Source organism: Archocentrus centrarchus, chromosome 19 (assembly GCF_007364275.1).
Source record: "Archocentrus centrarchus isolate MPI-CPG fArcCen1 chromosome 19, fArcCen1, whole genome shotgun sequence".
NCBI classification, from domain to species: Eukaryota; Metazoa; Chordata; class Actinopteri; order Cichliformes; family Cichlidae; genus Archocentrus; species Archocentrus centrarchus.
The window spans coordinates 27,302,249-27,324,665 of NC_044364.1; the positions used below are offsets into that span (position 1 = coordinate 27,302,249).

General features: G+C 41.9%; 3 protein-coding genes across 5 annotated transcripts in view; 2 read left to right on the forward strand and 1 right to left on the reverse strand.

Moving 5' to 3' along the window:
- skap1 (src kinase associated phosphoprotein 1) overlaps nt 1-688 on the forward strand; it is a 39,369-nt gene extending 38,681 nt beyond the window's left edge. For both annotated transcript variants that reach the window (XM_030755483.1, XM_030755484.1), the window contains one exon: nt 132-688. The gene's annotated coding sequence lies outside the window, so the exon portion shown is untranslated. The remainder of the gene's footprint in view (nt 1-131) is intronic.
- A 162-nt stretch (nt 689-850) lies between these two features.
- Nucleotides 851-12,525, reverse strand: snx11 (sorting nexin 11). The gene is made up of 7 exons (XM_030755555.1): nt 12,381-12,525; nt 10,315-10,354; nt 9,964-10,050; nt 6,958-7,058; nt 5,814-5,909; nt 5,501-5,725; nt 851-4,269 (listed from the first exon to the last, which is right to left on the reverse strand). The coding sequence occupies exons 2-7, from the start codon at nt 10,339-10,341 to the stop codon at nt 3,117-3,119; spliced, it is 1,689 nt and encodes a 562-aa protein (XP_030611415.1). The 5' UTR covers nt 10,342-10,354; nt 12,381-12,525; the 3' UTR covers nt 851-3,116.
- Nucleotides 12,526-15,494: 2,969 nt separating this feature from the next.
- cbx1b (chromobox homolog 1b (HP1 beta homolog Drosophila)) lies at nt 15,495-22,009 on the forward strand. Of its 2 annotated transcripts, XM_030755732.1 has the most exons (7): nt 15,497-15,544; nt 17,496-17,577; nt 17,833-17,989; nt 19,897-20,050; nt 21,162-21,256; nt 21,354-21,485; nt 21,735-22,009. In XM_030755732.1, the coding sequence occupies exons 2-7, from the start codon at nt 17,523-17,525 to the stop codon at nt 21,796-21,798; spliced, it is 657 nt and encodes a 218-aa protein (XP_030611592.1). In that variant the 5' UTR covers nt 15,497-15,544; nt 17,496-17,522; the 3' UTR covers nt 21,799-22,009. The 2 variants fall into 2 exon arrangements, with proteins under 2 accessions (XP_030611593.1, XP_030611592.1); XM_030755733.1 differs by having other exon boundaries at nt 15,495-15,672; nt 21,354-22,009.
- The last annotated feature ends 408 nt before the right edge of the window (nt 22,010-22,417 follow it).

Here is a 22,417-nt window from a genome sequence, read left to right on the forward strand (position 1 = left end):
CAAAGGCATGATTACAGCGCCAGTTGTCCTATTTAAGAAAATGATTCCCTAATACAGTCAGATAGGTGCAGCTTAAAATGAGCACTGAATTATTAATGTATGTTTCTCTGACGGCTTTTTTTCTTTCACAGCTCTGCTGCTGCCGACACATCCAGCTATGAATCACACTGACGCGTCAGTCAGATAAGCTTTTGTCATTTCAAAATTGTTCCCTTTTTATACGACTGTAAATTATCATATGAGCTCACTGCAGCCACACTTATCCCCCCACACTCTGAACCATTTATAAAGGCCTTTTAAAAAAAAAACAAAAACAAAAAACAGCGTGCAAACCAGAGCTGGAGTAATCAGTGAATCAGTTTTGATAAGTGATCAATCATTTCTCTGTTAACGGGGTCTTAAATGTGAGTTTTCTCATTTTCTTTGTTTTATGGTTGTAAGAAGTCAAACACTGTTTGGCACTTTCCTCAATTTATAAACTAAACAACGAATGAATTCATTTAAATAAAATGACAGAAGCATCAATAATTTAGAGAACCATTAGCTGCACCTGCAGTGATATATAGTTGTGCATGCATACATTTATCCATCCACTGGATAAAACTGAAAATAGGACGTTGATTGTTAGAGGTTTATTTCCATGTCACTCACATTAAAAAAACTAATGTAAAAAAATTTTTGTAAAATCTCTGCTTAAAAATACTGAAAAAATAAAACATTTTGTGCTTTTTCTGTTGTAAAAGGGTGAATTTTTTTAAAACTCACTGTTCCTTTCTAGCCACTAGGTGGCAGGCTTGCTTTAATATCTTGAGACGTGTGATAAGCTGTTGGAGAAAATGATGGAGCACAGTAAAGAGGAGAAAGTTTTATTGAAATAAAATAATGTGCACATGTACATGGATTAGCTTGGTACCCTCTGACATCTCTAAAATAAACTCAGTGTAAACATCTGTAGTTATTTCCAGAAAGAAACCCAGCAGTACATTAAAATCCATCCACACAGTAGATCCCACAGTTTCAATGCAAACAACTTTAAAATAAAGTGTAAAAGTCTGATTTCTGTGTGAAACAGCAGAAAAACCCTTCAGGTCCCTTTTTAATTGCAGCTGAATTCATTAGGAGCAGCAGCGGGAACGCCGACGCCCTCAAACCGAAAACAAGAAGACCAAAATTTCCACAGCAGACATTCTGAACTCATCACGACACCCGAGGACGAGGTCGCCATCGCACCTGGATATGACTGTTTAGCTTAAACTATTTAAAAATGTTCAGTTTGCTGTTTTATTTGTATCATTTTTTTTCCTTTTTAACGAGTTTCAGATTCGTCAGGATTTAAGTAGAAAACATGTTTGCATAAAGTATTCAAACTGACCAAGACTAAAACTAAAAATATTTATTTCCAGTGTAAAACAGATTTTTAAAATAAGGTTAAGTAAAATAAAATGTGGACTTTGAGCTTTTAAACTATAATAACCTTGGTGATAAATATTAATTATACAGCGTTCATTTTCCTGAGTGCATAACCCAAAGTTATTAAAGTTCACTAAACTAAAACCAGGTGTGGAAACAAATGTTTAACAAAAAAAAAAAAAAAACAGACTAAGTGAAATGATACTGATGCTGAATATGGAAGAAATGTCTTTAGTTTGAGTCTTTGTTCATTGAGATTTAGGACGTCTGCCTCCCCAAAATAAAAAAAGTTGTTTAAACTGCAAAACTCTGCTGCTTTCTGAGTGCACAGCGAGGGGGCAGTGATACTCTGGGGGTCCACCTGTGCTTTATGGATGTCTGCTGTGGAAAAGGCCTGCTGGAGTTCATACTCACACATGTGAGAAAGTGTAAACTAATCTTAAAATAATCTGTGTCATTCTGAATAAATGAGTTTATAAAGTAAAAACTTCCTAGTGTGTATAAAACCATGATGTGGCCATAAAGGTGCAAAACATCCATTTCTACTTCCGAGTGTTTGGATGAACACATGCAATAATCACGTGATGACAGATCAGAGGCCCAGAAAGAGTGTGAGTATACTGCACAGGTTCGATTCCCTCTCTCATCCTTCATTAATAAATACCAGTTTAACGCTGCTGGCCTGAATGATCAGAGAAGTGTGTACAGAGAGTTAAACTACACGTATGCTTGAGCTCAGTCTGAGTATTTTCCTGTTAGTGATCAGCACAATAAAAGCTGTTAAGAAATAACAGAACTATTTAACAGCATGTGTCCCACATTTAAGACCAGCTCGCTCTCATTTCAGGCTCCAAACGTGAGGAGGAGCTTTAGAGATAAGTTCACATTGTTCCAGGTCTACCTTAACAAAAAAAAAAAAAAAAAAAGTGCCCCAGTAGTCTCAGATTTTTTTTGAAGAAAAAAAAAATTTGATTAGTTTTAATTGCTTTAACTGTTCCTAATGTCCCTACTGGGCATTTAGAGATCCCTTCCACAGTGTGATTTAACTGACACGTGTGCCACTTGACTTCCGTGGTTTTCCCAGGCTTAAAATGGGCCTCTGGGGGCACAAAGTTAAGGCAAAGAGTCTGCGTTAACAGACGTCTTTGCATTTTTCTGTTTCTTTCAAGCAGTTTGATAAACTTGTAACTTGTTTTTGTTTAAGTACATTTAACCCCACTTAGTCAAACCCAGTGTGGTGTCATTAAAACCCTGGCTTTATGTTTCGGGCTGTTTGTTTCTTCAGTTACACCAGGAAAGTGTGCCTTGATGGTCAGCATGACCAGCAGCCACAAATTCCACTGAGTTTTAATACAGACATGAAGGAATGTGAACTTATCCTTTAATTCAAGTGCATATTCCTGCCAAAATTCATCCCCCAGATTTCTTAACCGAAAGACTCGGCCTCAGAATATCCATGTCAGCCTGTCTGTGGACTCGGGTGCCTTCTGCTGTCAGAGGAGGGAACTCAGAGCTAGTATATAACACACAAAGTCTAATATTAGATTCATGCCATTTTGAAATTGTTCTACCCGATGACTGACAGCGTGAGGCTGTGCTGACGAGAACAGACTGGATCACCGACGATGTGAAGATTCTGTGTGTGATGAGTTTTGTAACAGAACGTGTGTGAGTGAATGCGTTCCTGTTAAGAAGAAGACTCCTAACTAATGCGCCTCCACCTCCTGAGTCTCCTCTGAAGGTGAGGGTGGGGCTTCCTGCCCGACACATTCATTATCAGCCAATCCGGGCACGTGGCTGGTTGCTAAGATACTAAAGTCTCCATTTTCAGTCATATCTCCTGAAGTTGCAGCAGAACTAAGGTCTGCAGATTTACTCGGGCTACTGAGGATGTATTGCAGGTCCTCATCCTCCTGGGCAGAAAGGTGCTGTTCGGCCACCGTGGTGCTCCTGCTGGAGGCCTCCACCTCTGCCCAACGAGTGTCATCCTCAGGAGACATCTTCGCAAAGCTGTCTGCAACCTGGATCGGGTCATCTGCCTCCTCATCGCTGACCTTCACGATGCTCTCATCGGAAGATGGCAGTGAACAGCTTTCCTTGCTGCCCTCATCACTTTCGTCTCTGGTGGCAGCAAAATCCACTTCCTGTTTTCCTTCAGCATCGTCACCATCATTTTCCACCGCGGGCACGCTGTTCACCTCGAGGGCCTCGTCATGGATTTCTGACTCGAGCGCCGTCTCCTCTCTACGTCCTGATTCGTCACCTTTTTGGTCACCTGGCTCTGTTTGTTCATCAGCTCTGACATCTAGAACACCCTCAGAGATGACGGGATTCTCAGTACAGACATCTTCCACAGCTTCCTGACATCTGGCATCATTTTCTAAAACTTGTTCTTTGCAGTAATTTTCCTTAAAATCTAAAATCTCTACAGAATTGTCACATTTTTCAGGCTCAGAGTTAATTTTTCTTTCATCCGCCTCATTACTGTCCCGCTGCTCCAACTTTTCTTCATCACCTGGAGGTAAAACAACCTCCCCCTCAGACACGCTGTCCTCAAAGCCGCTCCCTGCGGACGAGTGCACCTCCACCGGCGTCTGGATCCTCTGCTGGACCTGTTCAGCAGAGCTGACACTCTCTGAACTGTCGCCGAGATAAAAGGTTGCCTCCGGCCGACAGCTGTCCTCAAGAACCACCTCGAGATGGTTGCTCTTCTGGGAAATCCTTACTGAAGATTTCTCCCCTTGTAGTACTTCATCTGAGTCCTGATCCTGTACACCTCGTAGAGGGTTAGGGTCACCACACGACAAAAGCTCTGGACTGAAGCTCTCAGATTGTTGGTGAGGTTGACGAGGAGCCGGGCTGTGGAGGAAGAGAGCCAAGAGCTAAGAGACTGTTCAGTTTAAACATTATATATATTTAATGCAGAGCTGGAACCAGATGATACTTTGAGTCTTAAAGCTACTAAAGGGCAGAAGTCTAAGGAAAAGCTGTAGAGTATGGGGGGTATGCTGCTTAGCTCAGTTTAGCTGAACAACTCCACAAATCCATCCAATCCCAACAATTTACATCTTTTGTCTCATTTAATCTCTACGAGAACAGAAGAGCGTGAACAGTGAGCGGCGGCTTTAATAAGGGCTGCGTGTGGTGCTCTTTCATGGCATAGAAGAGTCAGGGAAGCCATTTGGTTTGGTAGCATTAACTGTAGATTCATGTTTGGCATCAATCCTCACATTCAACTCTCAGAATGAGTGAGTTAATTAATTTAAAATACATTTTTATTCAAAGTACTTGGTACAAGAAATTCAGCCAAAATTTTAATAGCCATCAGATGAGTGTTAGTGTCAAGCTGATATTCATTTACACTGAGTTCAGAAGAAGAAGCAGACTCAAGGGCTGAGAAATCAAAAACTGCAGTTCCTCTAATGGCCACTTGAGGCTGGCTACAGAGGAGTCAGTCCCTGCTTTTAAAATGTCCAGCTTTACAACAGAAACAAATGTTTACAGTCTAATGTAGAAGAAAAAAGTTTCAGGCTCTGTGGCTTGTTTCCTCAGTCACCTGCATGGTGGGTGAATATGTTTGGAACCCACCCAATGGGAAACTTCCAGAAGTCTTCTAGACTTCACCTCAGCTAATTCCACTCACTGACCCGGCCCTCTCCACCATGCCTGAGGTTTCAGTGCCTTCAGGAGCATTTTGAATGCAATTCTCTGTCAGCTGATATGGCTCGCTGTGTGGTTAACTGAGCTAATGTGGATGAGAAGGTGGAGCGAGGGAGGTATGACATAGTACTAATACTGTAACTTTAAGCTGTAATACACTTTAAACAGGTGAGATATATTAAGATACACACCTGCACAGCAGTCATGAAGAGGGAAATCACCTGTAGAAATCCAAACCCTGTTTTCCACCAGCGTGTAAACACGTTTATTTCTATTGTGAAGTTGGACCCATTAACATTGAAGTCTATGGGATTGGCTCACTTTTGGAGACAGCCTCAAGTGGACATTAGAGGAACTGCAGTAATTGTTTTTGGCAATGCACACACACGCACAATTAACTCTGTAAGTAGTTAAGCTCTTTTTCACATACCTTTCCATGGACTCATAAGAAACGGTCAAACATGGGTCCTTGATCAAATCATCCTCTTGCGCCTGAGCCAGCCCCTGATTGGACGAGGCGTACGTGAGGATGGCGTCTGTCACGGAGTAGGGGGTGTGGCCTTGGACACAGTCCTGGATGTGACCGACTGGCAGCTGGGTCTGTAGGAAGAGGTGGAGCTGGCTGTCTGACAGACAGACTGTCATGTGCACCACTCTACAAAAACATGAAAAGAGGTATCACGGGATTACAAAACTGCATCTTTACATGATCAAATACTTTGTTCAAAACAATGAGAACTAACTTGTCCAAGAAAAGCTGAAGTCCTTTCCTTCTCCTCTCCAGAAAGTCCTCATTGTTGAAATAGAACAAGGATTTCCCTGGAAGCTCTGGGACGGGTCTATAAGAATAAAAACAAGAAAAAAACTCTTGTGTTGTGTGTGTCGTCACTGAGGAATCTCACACACCTGTTTACAAAGGGCAGCCAATCAGAAGAAAGCTTGCTTAAAGGGGAGGAGCTAAAACATCTTGTTTCAGACAGGTTTAACTGCAATAAGATGGCTGAAATAAGATGGCTGAAGGATTAAGGGGGGGCTGGAGCCTATTCCAGCTGTCATAGGGTGAGAGGCAGGGTACACCCTGTACAGGTCGCCAGCCTGTCGCAGGGCTAACACAGAGACATGGCCAACCATTCCCACTCACACCTATGGCCAATTTAGAAACACTAGTTAACCTAACCCCACTAACTGCATGTGGGGGGAAACTGGAGTACCCGGAGAGAACCCACCCAGACACAGGGAGAACATGCAGACTCCACACAGAGAGGCCCGGGCCAAGGTGCAGCTGAGCTTCCTGTTCAGTCTCATTTTAGTTTCAGTAAACATCTGGCTCCTAGCTGCTAAATGCTCCATTTAGAACAGTGAATGTACATCCATCCACTTTCTCAACTGTATAACACTAAGCTGGAAGCATATCCCAGCTATCATAGGGCAATAGGTGGGTGCACCCTGGATACATCTCCAGTCTATCACATGGCTGAAACAGAGAGAGACAACCACACACTCTTATCAGAATCACCAGTTAACCTACCATGCCTCTGGCCAGTGAGCGGAAACGTGCATTTCCAGTGAGTGTACAGTAGTTTTGTTTTAAAAAATAAAGCTGCAGACTGAATGAGCTGGATGATGCTTTATAGAGCTAAATGCAGTTGCACAATAACAGGCGATATCTTGTAATCCCAGCTCAGGAAACAACACATTATTCATGTATCAGCCGCAGAACCACTTGCATGTCTTTACTTACAGTTTTAAAATAAAGGGTGACCAAACATTCTCAGTCTAGGCCTAACATTTAGGGAAAGCTACCAAACTGTTTAATGACATCAAGAAACCTCGGGCAGCTCGCAGCTTTCATCTCTACCAAGACCACAGAACAAACAGCTGACTTACACCAGACCGGCGTTCTTCTGCAGCTTCTTCTTGAGCCACACAAACTCGCTGTATCGTCGCCGCACGCAGGACGTCTTGGCTGTGAAGGCTTTACTGTTGGTCTGAAAATACAAAGCATTCAAATTAGAAAGCTTTTCACTTCTCTGCTCACAACTGCACGAAATGTAGTCTGTCTCCACAGAAAGTAGTCCAAAATATTCCATCTACTCCTGGCTACTTACATGTTTTTGGGCCATGAACAGCAGAAGTCAGCATAATTGGACCCCACTTACACTGTTTTTTTTTCTACAGTTTTTCAGTGAACTGATGTCACTGATGCTGACACTCATGCTGTGACTTTAGTGACTCATGTTCCAGCTGATCAAACTGCCGCTGAGCGCATGAAGCGTTCCCACATGTCTGAGTCGCTCCAGTAACATGTGACACTTTCCAGTGATGTGTGCGTAACAAGGTCCATGCCCCGTTTTGAAACGAGATCAAAATTCATGCTTTTCAAAATGTAAAATAAAATGGACTCAAATCCAAACAATGTCAAAACTACTAATTTACAAAAGGAAGTGCTGCGTGGCTCCGACATCTGAGCCAGCAGGTGCTCTTCACTGGGGCAGGTAGGAATACTTGCTAAGTATTATGTGTTATATGTATACCCACAGAAAAAAAAATACTGACCCCACTGGTTTCTGGTAGAATGATATTTTAAGTTTAGTCTTTAAGCAATTGGGATGAAAAAAAAAAAAAGACTGATGTGCATCAGCTAAGACTTCTTCACAAACAACAAACAAAATCAGTGCAAATTAAACAACCCCAAGAGGTAACCTAACACCACCTGTGGCCAGGTATATAGCCCACAGAAGGCACTTGATGGGTTAAAGTTTAAAAATTTAAACCAACAGGGGAATAAAAATGCTCTTAATTTATATTTCTTAATTTATATTTCATAGTTGATCAAGTCCTCATAACGATGGTGGCACACTTTCACTGAGTTAACACCCAGGAGACTTTCATGTTTTATACTTGGTGTTTTCCACTTGGTATCTACTTTCATTTCCACTCCCTGGTTAGGTTTAGACAACTATTTGTTTAGCTGTGTTTTTCCTGGCTCACAGCTGGTCTGTATGCAGTAAGGACAAAGAGTCCACATTACATGAATTTATAGAAATCTGTGCAATCCCTGTTATTTTCAGCCACAGGATATGTTTCAAGCTTGGACTTAAAAGTTAAATTAATCTCCACAAAAAAATGCACAGCATTCATGATTTGCCTTTGGCAGAGGTCCAAAAACTCTTTGGTGGTTCCAAAAAATTTTCATAGGTAGGAAAAAAACCCTGCGAGCTGGAAAAAATATAAAAGTCTGATTTGAGGAAATTATTGTATCACCTATGCAACACACTAACATATCGACAACAAACAACTTCATGGAAGATCATGTGAGATTGCATGGGTTTAGTCAATATCATGAGTCAGCTCCCACATGCAAACACACACACACACACACACACACACACACACACACACACATACAGGACATCGTCCAGGCATGAAGCCTTACTGCTGACACAGCATTCCTCAGCACAGGCAGTGCCTCCATAACAACATCATCATCAGAAATCCATCCACTCTGTGGTGGTGGAAAAGGAAGTCCCGACTCTTTCATATTTTTATCTCTTAAAAACACTCGTGAGGAAATCCTTGAGTGACTCATGTCATGGAGAAACATTTTTACACATCACACGACCATTTAACATGAAAGCCTGTGTGTATTTATCACATTTTATCTGCACTGTAATCACTACAAAAGATTCTGTTTGCAGCACACCATCCATCCATTCATCTGTCCAGAGAAGCCACCCCTTCCAGCAGGAATGCCGAGGAGTTCGAAAGCCAGGCGACAGATGTAATCTCGCCAGCGTTTCCTGGGTTTTCCCCTGGTATCCTAGTCAGATCGTGAACCATCTCCACTGGTTCCTTTCGATATGGTTTAACGGCTCTATTCTGAGTCCCTCCCAAATGACCAGACTCCTCACCCTCTCATGAGGATGAGCCCAGCCACCCCTCATTTCTACCGCTTGTATCCCCATCTCAATCCAAACCTCGTGGCCACAGGTGAGGGTAGGGACGTAGATCAGACAGTAAATCAACAGCTTTGCTTTCACACTCAGCTCTCTGTTCACCACAACAAACTAATACAAACCAACACTTCTGACACTGCACCAATCCATCTTTCAATTCCCCACTCCAGCACTCCAACCTTTTGCGGCTAAGAACTATGGCCTCAAATTTGGAGGTGCCAATTCTCATTCCCATACACTCCACTGTGAGCTGGAAGTCACCGTGTGATAAAGCCAATGGAACCACATCCATCCACAAACAGGAGAGACAACATCCTGAGGCCACCGAAGCAGAAACCCTTCACCACTTGGCTACGCTTAGAAATTCTGCCCATAAAATTTATGAACAGAATCGGTGACAAAGGGCAGCCCCAGCCGAGTCCAACACCCACCGGGAACGGGTCTGACCTCCCTGCAACATGGAACAGTTCTTTTACTACGGCCAGTGGATTCTAACAGAGAACACTGTTGCTGTGAGGCAACAGTGCTAACCACGTTACCACATTAATCTTGAGCTTAACGGGAAATTCCTGCTTGGAAATCATTATCAAAACAGCAACAAATAATTTTCTTTGTGTTAACAGTCAAATTGAGGAGCACACTGGCATAAAATGATTTGTATTTCTTATTTCTCAAAAACACTTTCTAGGGGTTCTCTGAGTGACTCATTTAATGGAGAAAGACGTGAACGTGTCACAGATCATTTAACGTGGATGTTTGTACCATCACTACACCAGGTAAAAGGTGGAAAGAAAACCTTCTCAGGATCACCCAGAACCTTCAGGCATCATCTTCAAGCGTCATTATTTTGTCCAAAACTTCTAATCTAAAAGGAAAAACTTTCACCACCCGCAGAAGCTGTGACCAAACATTTCTGCCGGTTAATTTTATTACTCACATGCAGGAATATTTTATAATCCACATACGAGTTCCAGGAGCCTTCGTTCTGGACGCGGGGATCTTGGACCCGCACCGCAACAAACTCCTGAAAGACAGACACACCGAGCCTGTCAGCGGTGCTGTTTGCATGTCTGCCGTGCCATTATTGTGAAACCACCAGACTAAGAGCTACACTGTTAGCACGACACAGGCCTCTTGTTAAAAATAAAGTTCCTCAGAGGCTTTTAACTCATCAATGGAGGGTACAATTTACTTTAAAGGGTGCTGTGTACACTTCACCAAAAGCAGAACTTGTGTTAAAAATGAACAGCATTAACAATTAAATAAGAGAGAGGGGGAAGTTACTCACATCTTCTTGGTGATTACTGATCATCATACCGGGTGCTGCACTGCAGAGAGAGGACCACACGGTGAGGAAACAATCAAATCAACTGCATCAAAAACTTCTGAGCACTGAAAGTTTAAGCAGTGGCGTCATGAGCTGATGAATCACCCTCTGAAAGAGAAGCTGGGCAACTCAAGCTAACTGAGTCACTCTCACACAGTAGCCCACGGCCACTTTTCCACAGAGGGGCGTATCTGTGAAGTGAGATTAACCCGCAAGCTTAAAGTGAGAATTTTCAGTGTCATGAGAGTTGCTTTCTTTTTACCTGGCTAGAGTAATAAACACTTAACCTGGTCTGGAACAGGATATGTTCAGAGTTTTAGTTTAAAATTAGCTGCAAGGGCCACATTTTAACTTCTTATTTTAATTTACAGTATGATCTAAGTGTGATACAGATTCTCTACTGAATGAATATATGTTAAATGCAACCTGCTGAGCTGTACTAACAAAACCAAAAGGACGCTGTGCAGATAAGGTAGAGCAGCACTGTCATGGGTATTTATATTGAGCTGGCGATGCATAAAAATGTTCGAGCTCGAATTTCAGATAATAGTACATCACTAATTTTCAATCAATAAAACTAATCTCATGTCAGTCTAACCACAAACTAAAGTGATATCCACGTCTCTTACATCCGGCTATAAGACAGTGTCAGAACAAAATGTGCAATGAGCAGCATTTCATGTTTAAAATGATCCAGTTTTAGAGCTCTAATGTGCAACTGTCACATTAGAAATAAACGTGTGACCCACCTGCAGCGCCAGCGTTGCCTTTAGCCACTTTATTGTTTCTATACGCGGAAGAAGAGTCAAACAACCAATTATATGAGAGAGCTCAGAGCCTGAAGCAGAAAGCCTGAGTTAACCAATGGCACTAATAACCACCATCATGAAGCCTGTTATCTTTGGGGTTTTAGGCTTTGTTGAGCCAGCTGACACAGAGAAAGCCTGGCTCTGTTGAGCTTGCTTCATAGTGTACCCGTCTGCACTGAAAGTTTGTTTGGTCAGTTTCCTGCTTTGTAAACTTCTCCATCTGTAGACTAGTAACTAAACACTGAAAGCTGGTTAAACCGCTGTCAGTCTAACTCTTTAATATAACTTTTGTTGACTGTACTTTTTCTCCTACCAGTTCCTAGTTCTAAAATGTCTTAACATTGCGCAACACCCAGAAAATACTTTTAGTGTTATGAAGGTTCAGAATCGACTCAAAGGAGTTTCTAATAATCAGCACTAATTAAATGCACTGAATATCAGTATTGATATCCACCTTGTTGCCTGATATTTACCTGTTGTGTAAAACCACTTTTGCTCAACATTAATGTTCAAAAGTTGTGAGAATGAAGTGTTACTCTTATTCATTGCTACTCTGGAACAAAAGTTGATGACTGAGAACAAAAATAAGATTCAAAATCTGGAATTAAAAATGTTGGCTATTGATCACATTAGTATCAGATAAGAATTTGCCAGTCAGCGCATCCTTATTGTAAAGAATACACACACAGAGGGTTTCAGGCAGTCAGCAGACAATGTGTGACTAAGCAATGGCTTTCACTACCTTCACCAATTTCCCCTGTCAGGGTGTTTGTGTGACACAATGTTCCCCTCATTAAGTGCACTCGTAAAGAAACTGGAAATAACACACAAGAAGCGTGGGTGAGTGCAACCAAGATCCTATTTTAAAGGAAGCCAAGCACATGTGAAGGTGCATTTTTAGCATTTTTAGAGTGCCAAACAACCGACAAAACAAAGATATTCACTTTGTCCCTGAAACTTCCCTTCCTTCCACGGTTCCTGACACTTTAAACAGCTGCTTCTCCATCAAAACACAACGTAAAGGGCGTTTTTCTCTGCTGTAGTTGGCAAACTTGAACCTGTTTGAGAACAGTCGGAAACAAACAAATTTTTAACTGCCACCCGGAGGAGGTGAGGGCCGGATTATTGTGAAGGATAGTTTAGACTAATTGGACTTTTCAACACGCTGGCTAAAACAAACACCGGTCGGAGGGCTAACTGCAGCTAGCAGCTACCTACTTTCATACGTCGGCTGCTGTGGTCTCGTCCAGCCGGCATCTGTCGACGTTGCTCGCTTCGTTTGTCGATATTTGTGCTGGACTTGGCAATAAATTCCTCAAACACGGAGGACTGCCTTCATGGGGAGCTCCTATCTCCATTTCGCTAAGTCATAAGCCCCACCCCTGCCGCGTCTTCACTCTACGTCACCGCGTCGTGCAAAGACTCACGTAAAGGGTGGGGTGGGGGGTGGGGGTGTCTTTATTAGCAAAACTAATATAAACGATGACAGTCAAATAGTTTTAATGTAAATGTTATGAATAAAGGTTTACAGCAGACATATTTGGATTTGTGGGTGCGGTACTTTACTAAGATAATTAAAGACACATTGGATTTAGCTCTTTCTGTTTTCTCTTCTTGTTATTGTGGAAACGGAACCGTACATTATTCCAACACAGAAATTTCAGATTCTCAATAATAAATCGAGATATATCTTTCCAAAAATTAACGAAATATAAGTCAGGATGTATGTATTTATTTGAGCCTGCACGTATACTTCTGATCCTGTTCTAACTTGTGCTCCCAGTTCTTGTTTTTTAAAGATGCATGCTGTACAATCATTGCACCCTGGAAAAAGAACGGTTCAAAGAAATCATTTAAAGAGCCAAACTGCAACTGCATGTGGGGGGAAATTACAATTAAAGATCAGGGACGGAGCTAATGACATCTGGATTTCTGTAATGACAGCAGTAGAAATCCAAGACCTCCAGTCTTTGACATATAGTGGGCATCAGTGTTTATAGTTTTGTATTTGTTTCTCTTTTTACTTGTATTTAGTGTTCCCAGAATTTTAGTTATTATTGTGTGCTGTGTTTGTAACTATGTCCAAATTGATAAAGATTAAAATTAAATTTCTTCTACATTTGTATTGAATTTTTCATGGAAGCCTGTTTCTACAACTGATTTTTTTTTTTCATCTGTAAGTCAATATGCTGTGTTATTATCTTGAAATTTCAACTTAATAACTCAAAATCAGGGTTAGGGTTATCTGAGACTTTCTAATTCCAAATACTGAAAAAAAAAAAAAAAACTTCAAAATGGACAAAAGAAAAAGAAAAAAAGAAGAGTTATTAGCTCAAAATTTTTGAGATAATAACCCCAAATTTTTGACTTTCACATGGCAAAAAAACACAAACAAAAACAAGCTTCCATAATTGTTATCTTTTTAATTGCACAATAAGGATTTAATTCATTTTCATACTTTATTTTTTTAAAGTAACTAATAAACAGTTTATTTTCACGAGTGTTATTTTATTTTTTAAATTCATTTTTGTTCCATCCAAGTAGAAATAAAATAAATGCACAGTGCTGAGCAAAAGTCTTGAACCACCATCATTTCTTTGTATTTTGTGAGGAAAAGTGGAAATCGGTAGAGATTTACTGAAACATGTGCAAACATGGAAATATAGCAGATAAAATAAAAACAGTTTGAACATTTCACATTTGAAAATCAGTATTCATCATCATCATATTGAACATCAACCCAACCGTGAACTCTCTGAGGCAAGATTTCTTTAAGCAGTCTTCAGTTCTCCAGGCTTCTTGAAGAACATTCAAAGCTCTTCTTTGGATGTTGCTGCCTTTTGCTCCCTTCTCTGCCAAGATGATCCCACACTGTTCCAACAATGCTGAGGTCCAGGCTCTGGGGAGGCCAATCCATGACTGATAGAGCTACACTGTGTGTTTTTCTACTGCACTGGCAGTGTGTTTGGGATCATTGTCATGCTGAAAATGTGGATGTTGCCAGATGGCTGTAGATGCTTATATCTCTCTCCTGACCTGCTCCATACATACTGATGATGGTTTGAACCAAAAATGTCAACTAAGTTACAGATATTGTCTCAAATCTATTGTTCTTTAATAGCTGGACACACTGGCCTCATGAAGCTCATCTCAAACCCATTAAATGTAATAATTTTAATCATAGGCATATAAGGAATCATCAACAGAAAGATCACAGTTTTATAATGCTGAATTGTTTGAGGCATGGATAATCGCTATCAAATGGGTTCTTCCTGCAGGTGGACTGTTACTTTAATGGCTTTGCTCAGCAGCAGGATGCACGTCATCTTCATCAAGCCCTGAGAAATGAGAGAAAGTCCAAAATCCGAGTGTACACCAGTGCATTTACTGTTGAGTTCATCACTACCCTCTCCTCTGGCTCTCTACCCCACATGCAACCCCATATCACGAAGGAGCAGGAAATGTGCTTGTTTTCTTCAAGGCAAAACATCCGGTGTCACCTCCTCCACCAGTCCATCTTCATCACTGAACATCACTTTCATCCAATAATCCTCAGCCCATCATTGCTTCTCTTTAGCCCACTCTGAACTCGTCTTCATCTGTATGCGAATCCCCTTTCATTCAGCCCATTTCCTCCACTTCTGTGACAAACATTAAAAACTGTTTCTACTCTTTTTTTAATTTATTTATTTTTATTTTATCTGCATTTTTTTTATCCCAAGCTCTCCATCTGAATGTTGTAATTTATTTGATGAATAAATAAATTACATCCATCTGAATGTTATCATGTGTTTAAAATTAAATGAAAATGACCATAGAGAGATGTAAGAAAAAAAATAGAGAAAATGCCTAAAATGTGACACAAAATTACCATAATTTATGGTCTTTTGCACTTCATTGTGGTAATTTTTCATCATCGCTGCAGCTTTCTTTATGTGCTTATTTCACAGCTGTCTGTTTTTATTCATTTAGTGTGTTATTCTGTGATATATGGGCTGTTGAATTTATATAGGATTAGACCAGGATGCCCGCTGCCTCCTTGGGACCCCGGCGGGCCCGCTCGGTAACCCTGTCCGCCTGGCTGCTTATCCAGCTGTGCACAGATTTATAAGCACCCCAGCATCTATAACCTGTGTTTATAACGCAGGGCGGTCCGCTTCGTTTCTCTCCAGCCCGCCGTTTGCGCGGAGGCTGCACCGTAGATCTGTATGCCAACCGCACTCATCGCGGGCGGCGCGTGCTACGCTGAAGGTTCCATCCGCGTGCTTCGCAGTCTGTGACGCGGCTCCTTCTCGCGCTCCAGCGGGCGCCCCCCCCCCCTTTCTTCTGCTCCCTTCATACCAGACGAAGGGGCGGAAACGACACATTTCGCCGCGGAGAAGGTAGCGGATTTGTGTTTCGGCAACAAATCGACACAAACGTTATTACCGTAAAGCTTCGATAGCCGTAGCTGTTTTATTTCGGCTCGGACGGAAGTTTTAAAACAAACCGATTACACTGTAAGTCATCGGTGAGTCCATTTTTCCCCCTCCTCCTTCCAAACGTGCTCTAACGCTGGATTGTGCATGAAGCTAACCTTAGATTGCTGCGAGGTTTATTTTAACTCTGCATTAAAAGCCACCTGCTCAGGAGACTAGCTCCATATAATGTGCGCTAACCGCCTTTATATCCGACAGCATCCCTGAGTGTTTTACATTAGTTGCTACCACGAAGGCAATATGGAGGAATCGCCAGCTAGCTGCAAACTGGGTCCCTGCGAGGCTTTGTCGTGCGCTCTTTTCTTCTCTCTGCCTCTGCTAACGTTAGAAATAACCCTTCTACACTGAGCACAGGGGAGTGTGTGACACCACGACGATTCTTTTTTTTTTTTTTTGCCCATCTTATTTTGCTTTAATCAGCCCCTCCACGCTGCTGCTCCGCCGCCGCCAGGTGTTGCAAACCTCACGTTGTTGATGCTGGTTGCTACATGCACGGCCATAAACGCCCCCTACTTTGTCTTCGCTTTATTATTAATCAGCTAAATTATGAATACAACCAGAAATGATTGAATCGGCATACTTGGAGGATGCTCATTCACGCTCATTTTTCTGAGACTTTGCATCAAATAAATCACAGATATAGTCTCAAATCTATTGTTCTTTAATATCTGGACATACTGGCCTCATGAAGCACACCTCAAACCCATTAAATGGAATTATTTTAAACATAGGCATATTTTTTTTCCAGATCAAGCAGAGGAAAAATATGGAATCATCAACAAAAACATCACAGTTTTATTATGCTGAATTGTTTGAGACATGGATAATGTCTATCAAATGGGTTCTTTCTGCAGAAACAGTTGACAGGTCAGCTTTGCAGGATGGACTGTTACTTTCACATTCTTTGCTCAGTGGCAGGATGCACACACCATCTTCACCAAGCCCTGAGAAATGAGAGAAAGTCCAAAATCTAAGTGTACACCAGTGCATTTACTGTTGAGTTAATCACTACCCTCTCCACTACCCCATAATACGAATGAGCAGGAAATGTGCCTGTTTTTCTCCAGCGTCACCCCCTCCACCAGTCCATCTTCATCACTGAGCATCACTTTCATTTTCCTCTGTATGTGAATCCCCTTTCATTCAGCCCATTTCCTCCACTTCTTTGGCAAACATTAAATACTGTTTCTGCTCTTTTTAAAAATTTGTTGTGCATTTTTTTTATCCCGAGTTCTCCGTCTGAATGTTGGGACATCTTCCTACATGATCCAAATGCTAGACACACTGGGAACAACAAACATCTTTTTCCACACTCTGTGTTGGGAGGAGTAGCAAAATCCTCTCCCTTGTTTCATCTCGTTGGGGCCATGCTTCTTTCCAGTCCACCAGGTGCAGCAGCTTGTGCAGATGTTGGCATATTTAGATTTATGAAGGTTACTCTACTTGATCTGGAAAAAAATGCCATTTATTAAAGTACTGAAGCCAGAATATCTGAGATTTATTTGCTGCAAAGTAAGAAAAGCTGAATGAACATCCTCCAAGTGTGGTAATTCATCATTTTTGCCAGGGGTTGTATGTGCAATGACCATATTTTGCACTCTTACTTGGAAAAAAGCTCTCCCTGTGTAGCACCCTGAGAGTTTGTATCATGTCATAAGGTTAAAGATCATGGATAACATGAGGCAATGTAGATTAGAGGATCTTTTTTTAAATAGAAAAGCTCTTGGAGCTTTAAAAAATACCACAGTCTCATACAGATTGTAATAATCCGCATTGCCTCTCATGCTTCTTTTCATTGAATCCCATTCTCCAATGCTGTTTTCTTCCAACATGCAACAATCTTGACGTTGACCAGGAACCTGCGGGTCCCCAGGTCTACCTGATGAGTATGAGCCTGACTACAGAACCCTCTAACGATGGTCCCACTGTTACAGAAGGTTTTAAACATCATTATTTCTTAATATACATTTCTCTGTATCACTTGTCGTTGTGCGGTTAAGGTGTGTGTCAAGAAATGAATCGTGCATGTGGACAGAGTGGCACTATAAATGTTTGTGGTCCCATGTGAACTCAGCAGACACCTGTCACAAACAAATGTCAGCGTCTTTAACTCTTCGGGTTTTCAGCTTCGAGTCTCTGAGGCATCAGGAGAAGCAAATGTGTTCTCATTTCCCCTGTTTGTAAACCGACAGAGAGCAAAATGACGTCCGCCGAGAAGAAGGACAAGAAGGCAGACGATGTGGCCGAGGAAGAAGAGGAGGAGGAAGAATATGTGGTGGAAAAAGTCCTGAATCGACGGGTGGTGAAAGGCAGAGTAGAGTACCTTCTTAAGTGGAAAGGCTTCTCTGAGTAAGTGTTTAGTGATTACTTCATGGGTGCCTGGATGGCTCAGGTCACCTGATTCACACTTAGCTTCCCACCTGAAATCTCAGATTTGCCTAACAAACCCCATTAACTCATTAAATGTTTTGGGTAAATAGCTGGTGCTGTGGCTCTGTGAATGTGGGCAAAGAGCAGAGATGATCCAAGAGAGGAGAGGTCTGTTGCTTTTTTTGTTTCCTTTATTCACTTCGGCTCTGGTTGCTTCTGTGTTGGACTTTCACCTGAGGTGGGGCTCGAGCAGCTCCTCACACACACACAGTTACAGGTAGCCAGGTGACACAATGATAATGTGCTACTCAAAGCTAACAGGTGGTTTTAAGAGGAGACGGAGTCATTTGTGCCACAAAGTTTGGATGAATACGTCCAAATGGAGTTTGTTTCAAATGTTCACGTCTCTGTTGAGGGAACATGAACTCTAAGGAGCCAGATGTTGGCACTGAAAACAGCTGGAATAAAAAGTATCATTACATCCTATCATTTATGTACTCCTGACAGAATATGTTTGCATACAGTACTGTGCAAAGGTCTTGAGTCACTCCTCATTTTCTTTCCCTAATTTTCTTCCAAGAAGCCAGACTTCATTTTTAAAGTGGTCTTCAGCGGTCGTTCTCCAGGTTTTCGGAAGGTCCTTCAGAGTTTCTGTTTGGCGGCTTTTTCGCTCATTTTCAGTCCTTTTACACGACCATTTTCAGAGGGGAAAAAAAGACACCTAACTGAAGGGATGACCCAGTGCTGTGTCTACACATATCAGGAAACTTAGCAAAAAACAGTTTTAAATTGTATATTTATGTAATTTGTTACTAGCAGCTTGTTACAAAAACACATTTGTTTCCATTTGTTTGTTGAAACTACAGAAAACTGCCATGTTGGATGGTGGAGGCTCTGTCATGTTTGGGTTGCATCTCAGCCAGTGGTGTTGGAGATCTTGTCAAAATTGATGGAATTATGAACACAGAAACTTACCATCAGATTTTGATCCACCATGCAATAACATCTGGAAAGCTTCTGATTAGCAACAGCTTCATTTTTCAACATATCAATGATCCCAAACACACCAGTGCAGTAAAAGCATACCTGGATAGAAAAACACACAGGTGAACACCATCAGTCATGGATTGTCCTCCCCAGAGCCCGGACCTCAGCATTACTGAAGCAGTGTTGGATCATCCTGACAGAGACCAAAGAAGAGCTTTGAATGGCCTTCAAGAAGCCTGGAGAGCTGTTCCTGAAGACTGCTTAAAGAAATGACAGGAAGCTGCCTCAGAGAGTTAAGGCTTTGCTGAAGGATAAAGGAGGTCACACCAAATATTGACTTTAAAGCTCATTTGAACTGTACAAACAGTTTTTGCCTCATATGCTGCATTTCTGTGCATGTTTGGATGTTTCAGCAAATCACTAGTTCCCATTTTTCTAGCAAAATACAGTTGAAGAAATGAGCGGTGGCACAGTGCTGCACTTTAAAAATTAAGTTACTTTTATTTTACTGGGAGGTCCCATTGAGATCACAATCTCTTAAAAGAAGAGCGCTGGCAGAGGCATCAGCCGCACAAACTCATGCAGCAAATGCAAATTTGTGAAAAGTGAAAAATCAGCTGAGATTCTCCTGCAGACACACAAATGGAGGACAAACACATTGTCCCCATTTGTGGACAGCTCACAGTCCACTTTGCTTTTATATAGAGGCAGAAAAAAAAAATCTCAGGACTCAATGTGTTACTGTTACCTGATTCCAGCAGTCGAATGTACTCTGGAAGTAGCTTTCCCATCAGATGACAGCGGCGAATATTGTGACCATAACACAGAGCGTTTGGTCTGAACACACAATGACAGGACACTAAATTATGAATTATGTTTTCACATATTTAAATTTACAGTGAAGATAACACGTGGGAGCCAGAAGAAAACCTGGACTGTCCAGATTTGATTGCAGAATTTCTGCAGTCCCAGAAATCAGCGCACGATGGAAAGAGGAAGGCGGCTGGAGAAACGGAAGGAGACGACAGCAAATCAAAGAAGAAGAAAGATGATGTGAGTCCCAGTTTTTCCACGAGTGTCCTTTAATGCCGAGTTACCGAAAAAAGGAACTCTTAATCTATACTAAAAGAAATCAGGACATTGTGTGAAGTGTAAATAAAAACAGAATGCTGCTTATACTTTTCTTAAAATGGTACATTTTCTGTGTTCTACTGTGAATAAAATATGGGTTTATGAGATTTGTAAATCATTGCGTTCTGTTTTTATTTACATTTTACTCAGTGTAACAGCTTTTTTAGAATTAGGTCTGTAATTTGACGCGAACAAAAATAATGGCAGCACAGTGGCGTGGTGGTTAGTACTGCTCCACGCAGCTAAAAACACAGCCAGAAGGTCTGGGTTTGAATCCACCTTGGCCTGGACCTCCCCGTGTCTGCGTGGGTTTCCTCTGGGTGCTGGCTAGCACATGGAGGTCTGTGCGACCCAACAAGCATGCACCTCCCTAGATCATCACTGACCCACTTTCACATCTATCACATGTGCTCAGTGCGAACCTCCTCTCGTATGTGAAGAGAACGGGGTGCCAGTGGTGGACCTGCCAGTTATGGTGTTCTTTTGTGAATACCAGCTGAGCTGCAGGGTGCTGAGCTGTGAGCAGAGGTCCCACTGAACGACGTGGAGTTAGATTCTGACAGGTCAGAAATATGCACACGAGTAGCCCACTGAAGGTCATTTTGTTAGGCCCTGGCAGTATTCCTCCTTGCACAAAGGAGCAGATACCTGTCCTGCTGCTGAGTTGATGCCTGGCTCATCTGCTGGCATCTTCTCCACACTACTGAGCCTGCTGGAAGTGCCATCCTGGAGGAGCTGGACTACCTGTGCAGCCTGAGTGGGCTGCAGGTCTACCACTACCTGCCGTGACAAGGACATTCGATGACAGAACCACTTACTCAGTTATCAGCAAACTACTCCTCATGAGGGGTGTTCAGGAAAAAAATGCAGACTCCAGAGAAGGGCCCTGGTTTGAACCCAGAACCTACTAAAAGTGTATTTTATGACTTAGTAAATTCAGCCCTACTTCAGTATAACTGGTTTGAAATATAATTTGGATGAATTTAAGTTGTTTGAGGTAATAAAAACTTGCATCTTGTTTATTGATCCTCAGACAGAGAAGCTAAGGGGCTTTGCTCGAGGTCTGGATCCAGAAAGAATTATTGGTGCGACCGATTCCACAGGAGAACTCATGTTCCTCATGAAATGGTGCGTAAGCGCTGTCCCACCTGTTGTGGAATTAAAATGTGCTGTTAAATATTTTTTGCAGTAGGTTAGTTCACTTTTTTCTTTGCTATTTTTACAGGAAAAATTCAGATGAAGCGGACCTGGTGCCGGCCAAAGAGGCCAACGTCAAGTGTCCGCAGGTGGTCATCTCTTTCTACGAAGAACGGCTCACCTGGCACTCGTACCCCTCCGAAGACGAGAAAAAGGATGACAAAAACTAGCACATGGTGAAGGGGCAGGGGATTTAGTGTACTTTCCACGAGGGGTGGGGGGTGGGGAAGGAGGAAGGGGACAGGCCAGAGACAAGCAAGACATCCCGGACTCATTGGTCTTTCTGGCGTAGTGTCACTCATTCGATCCCACTTTTTTCCAGATCACATCTCTGTGTAAATATCCTTCAGATTTGCTTGACAAAAACCAGCTCAAAGGAAATGTAAACCGAAGCAGCGTTAATTTTCCCCATCACCAGGCTTTCACCATCCCTTCCACATCTGGCTCATCTTGCTATGACATCGTATCAGTGAGGTGATGTTCTCATTTCTTTAGCGTGCCCTCGTTTTTACTCGGTTCATCGGTGCTCTCCAGGACAATAACTGTGTTCATCTTAGCTGTTTCCTTAGCACCCATTTGATGTACGCTTTTGAAAGACTTCTGTAATAATTTGTTCTTTGGTAATCTTTGTAGTGTTTGTCACGTCTTGCTTGTCGCTTTTGGAGAATAAACCACTTTTTGTTACAGCGGTGTCATGTCACTTTAAGTTTTATGATAACCATCACTCAGGACAGCCTCGTAGTCCAGTTAATTCATCAAATTGATTATTTATCTAAATATGTTTGTAGTCAAAAGACAAGAGTGTTGGGACTTTTCGGATTCTGTAGTCTGAGATCTACTGACCAGTTAGATTCGAGCAAGATTCGGATGCATGCAGGCAAACACTCACTGTGGATTGCATTTCAGCAGATGCAGTGATGTAATACTGAGACCATCATGCAGAACAGGAAATTGAACAAGATATCCGCTGTCTGGGTAGCCTGGTTCCTCCATGGTAAAACCATTGTTCTGTGTATAATTGACTTAAAGGGGAACTATTATGCTTATTTTCTGGCATATACAGTAAAAGGTCACTGGTTTGATTCCAGCTGG

Excerpts from the sequence above, each read along its gene's own strand:
- snx11 (XM_030755555.1), bottom strand. The coding sequence starts at position 10,341 with ATGATGATCAGTAATCACCAAGAAGAT. Across the intron at positions 7,059-9,963 it reads ATTATAAAATATTCCTGCAT|ACCAACAGTAAAGCCTTCAC; the intron begins GTGAGTAATAAA and ends TTGTATTTTCAG. Across the intron at positions 5,910-6,957 it reads CAGAAGAACGCCGGTCTGGT|ACCCGTCCCAGAGCTTCCAG; the intron begins GTAAGTCAGCTG and ends TTATTCTTATAG.
- cbx1b (XM_030755732.1), top strand. The coding sequence starts at position 17,523 with ATGAGTATGAGCCTGACTACAGAACCCTCTAACGATGGTCCCACTGTT. Across the intron at positions 17,578-17,832 it reads TGGTCCCACTGTTACAGAAG|AGAGCAAAATGACGTCCGCC; the intron begins GTTTTAAACATC and ends GTAAACCGACAG. Across the intron at positions 21,257-21,353 it reads CTCATGTTCCTCATGAAATG|GAAAAATTCAGATGAAGCGG; the intron begins GTGCGTAAGCGC and ends CTATTTTTACAG.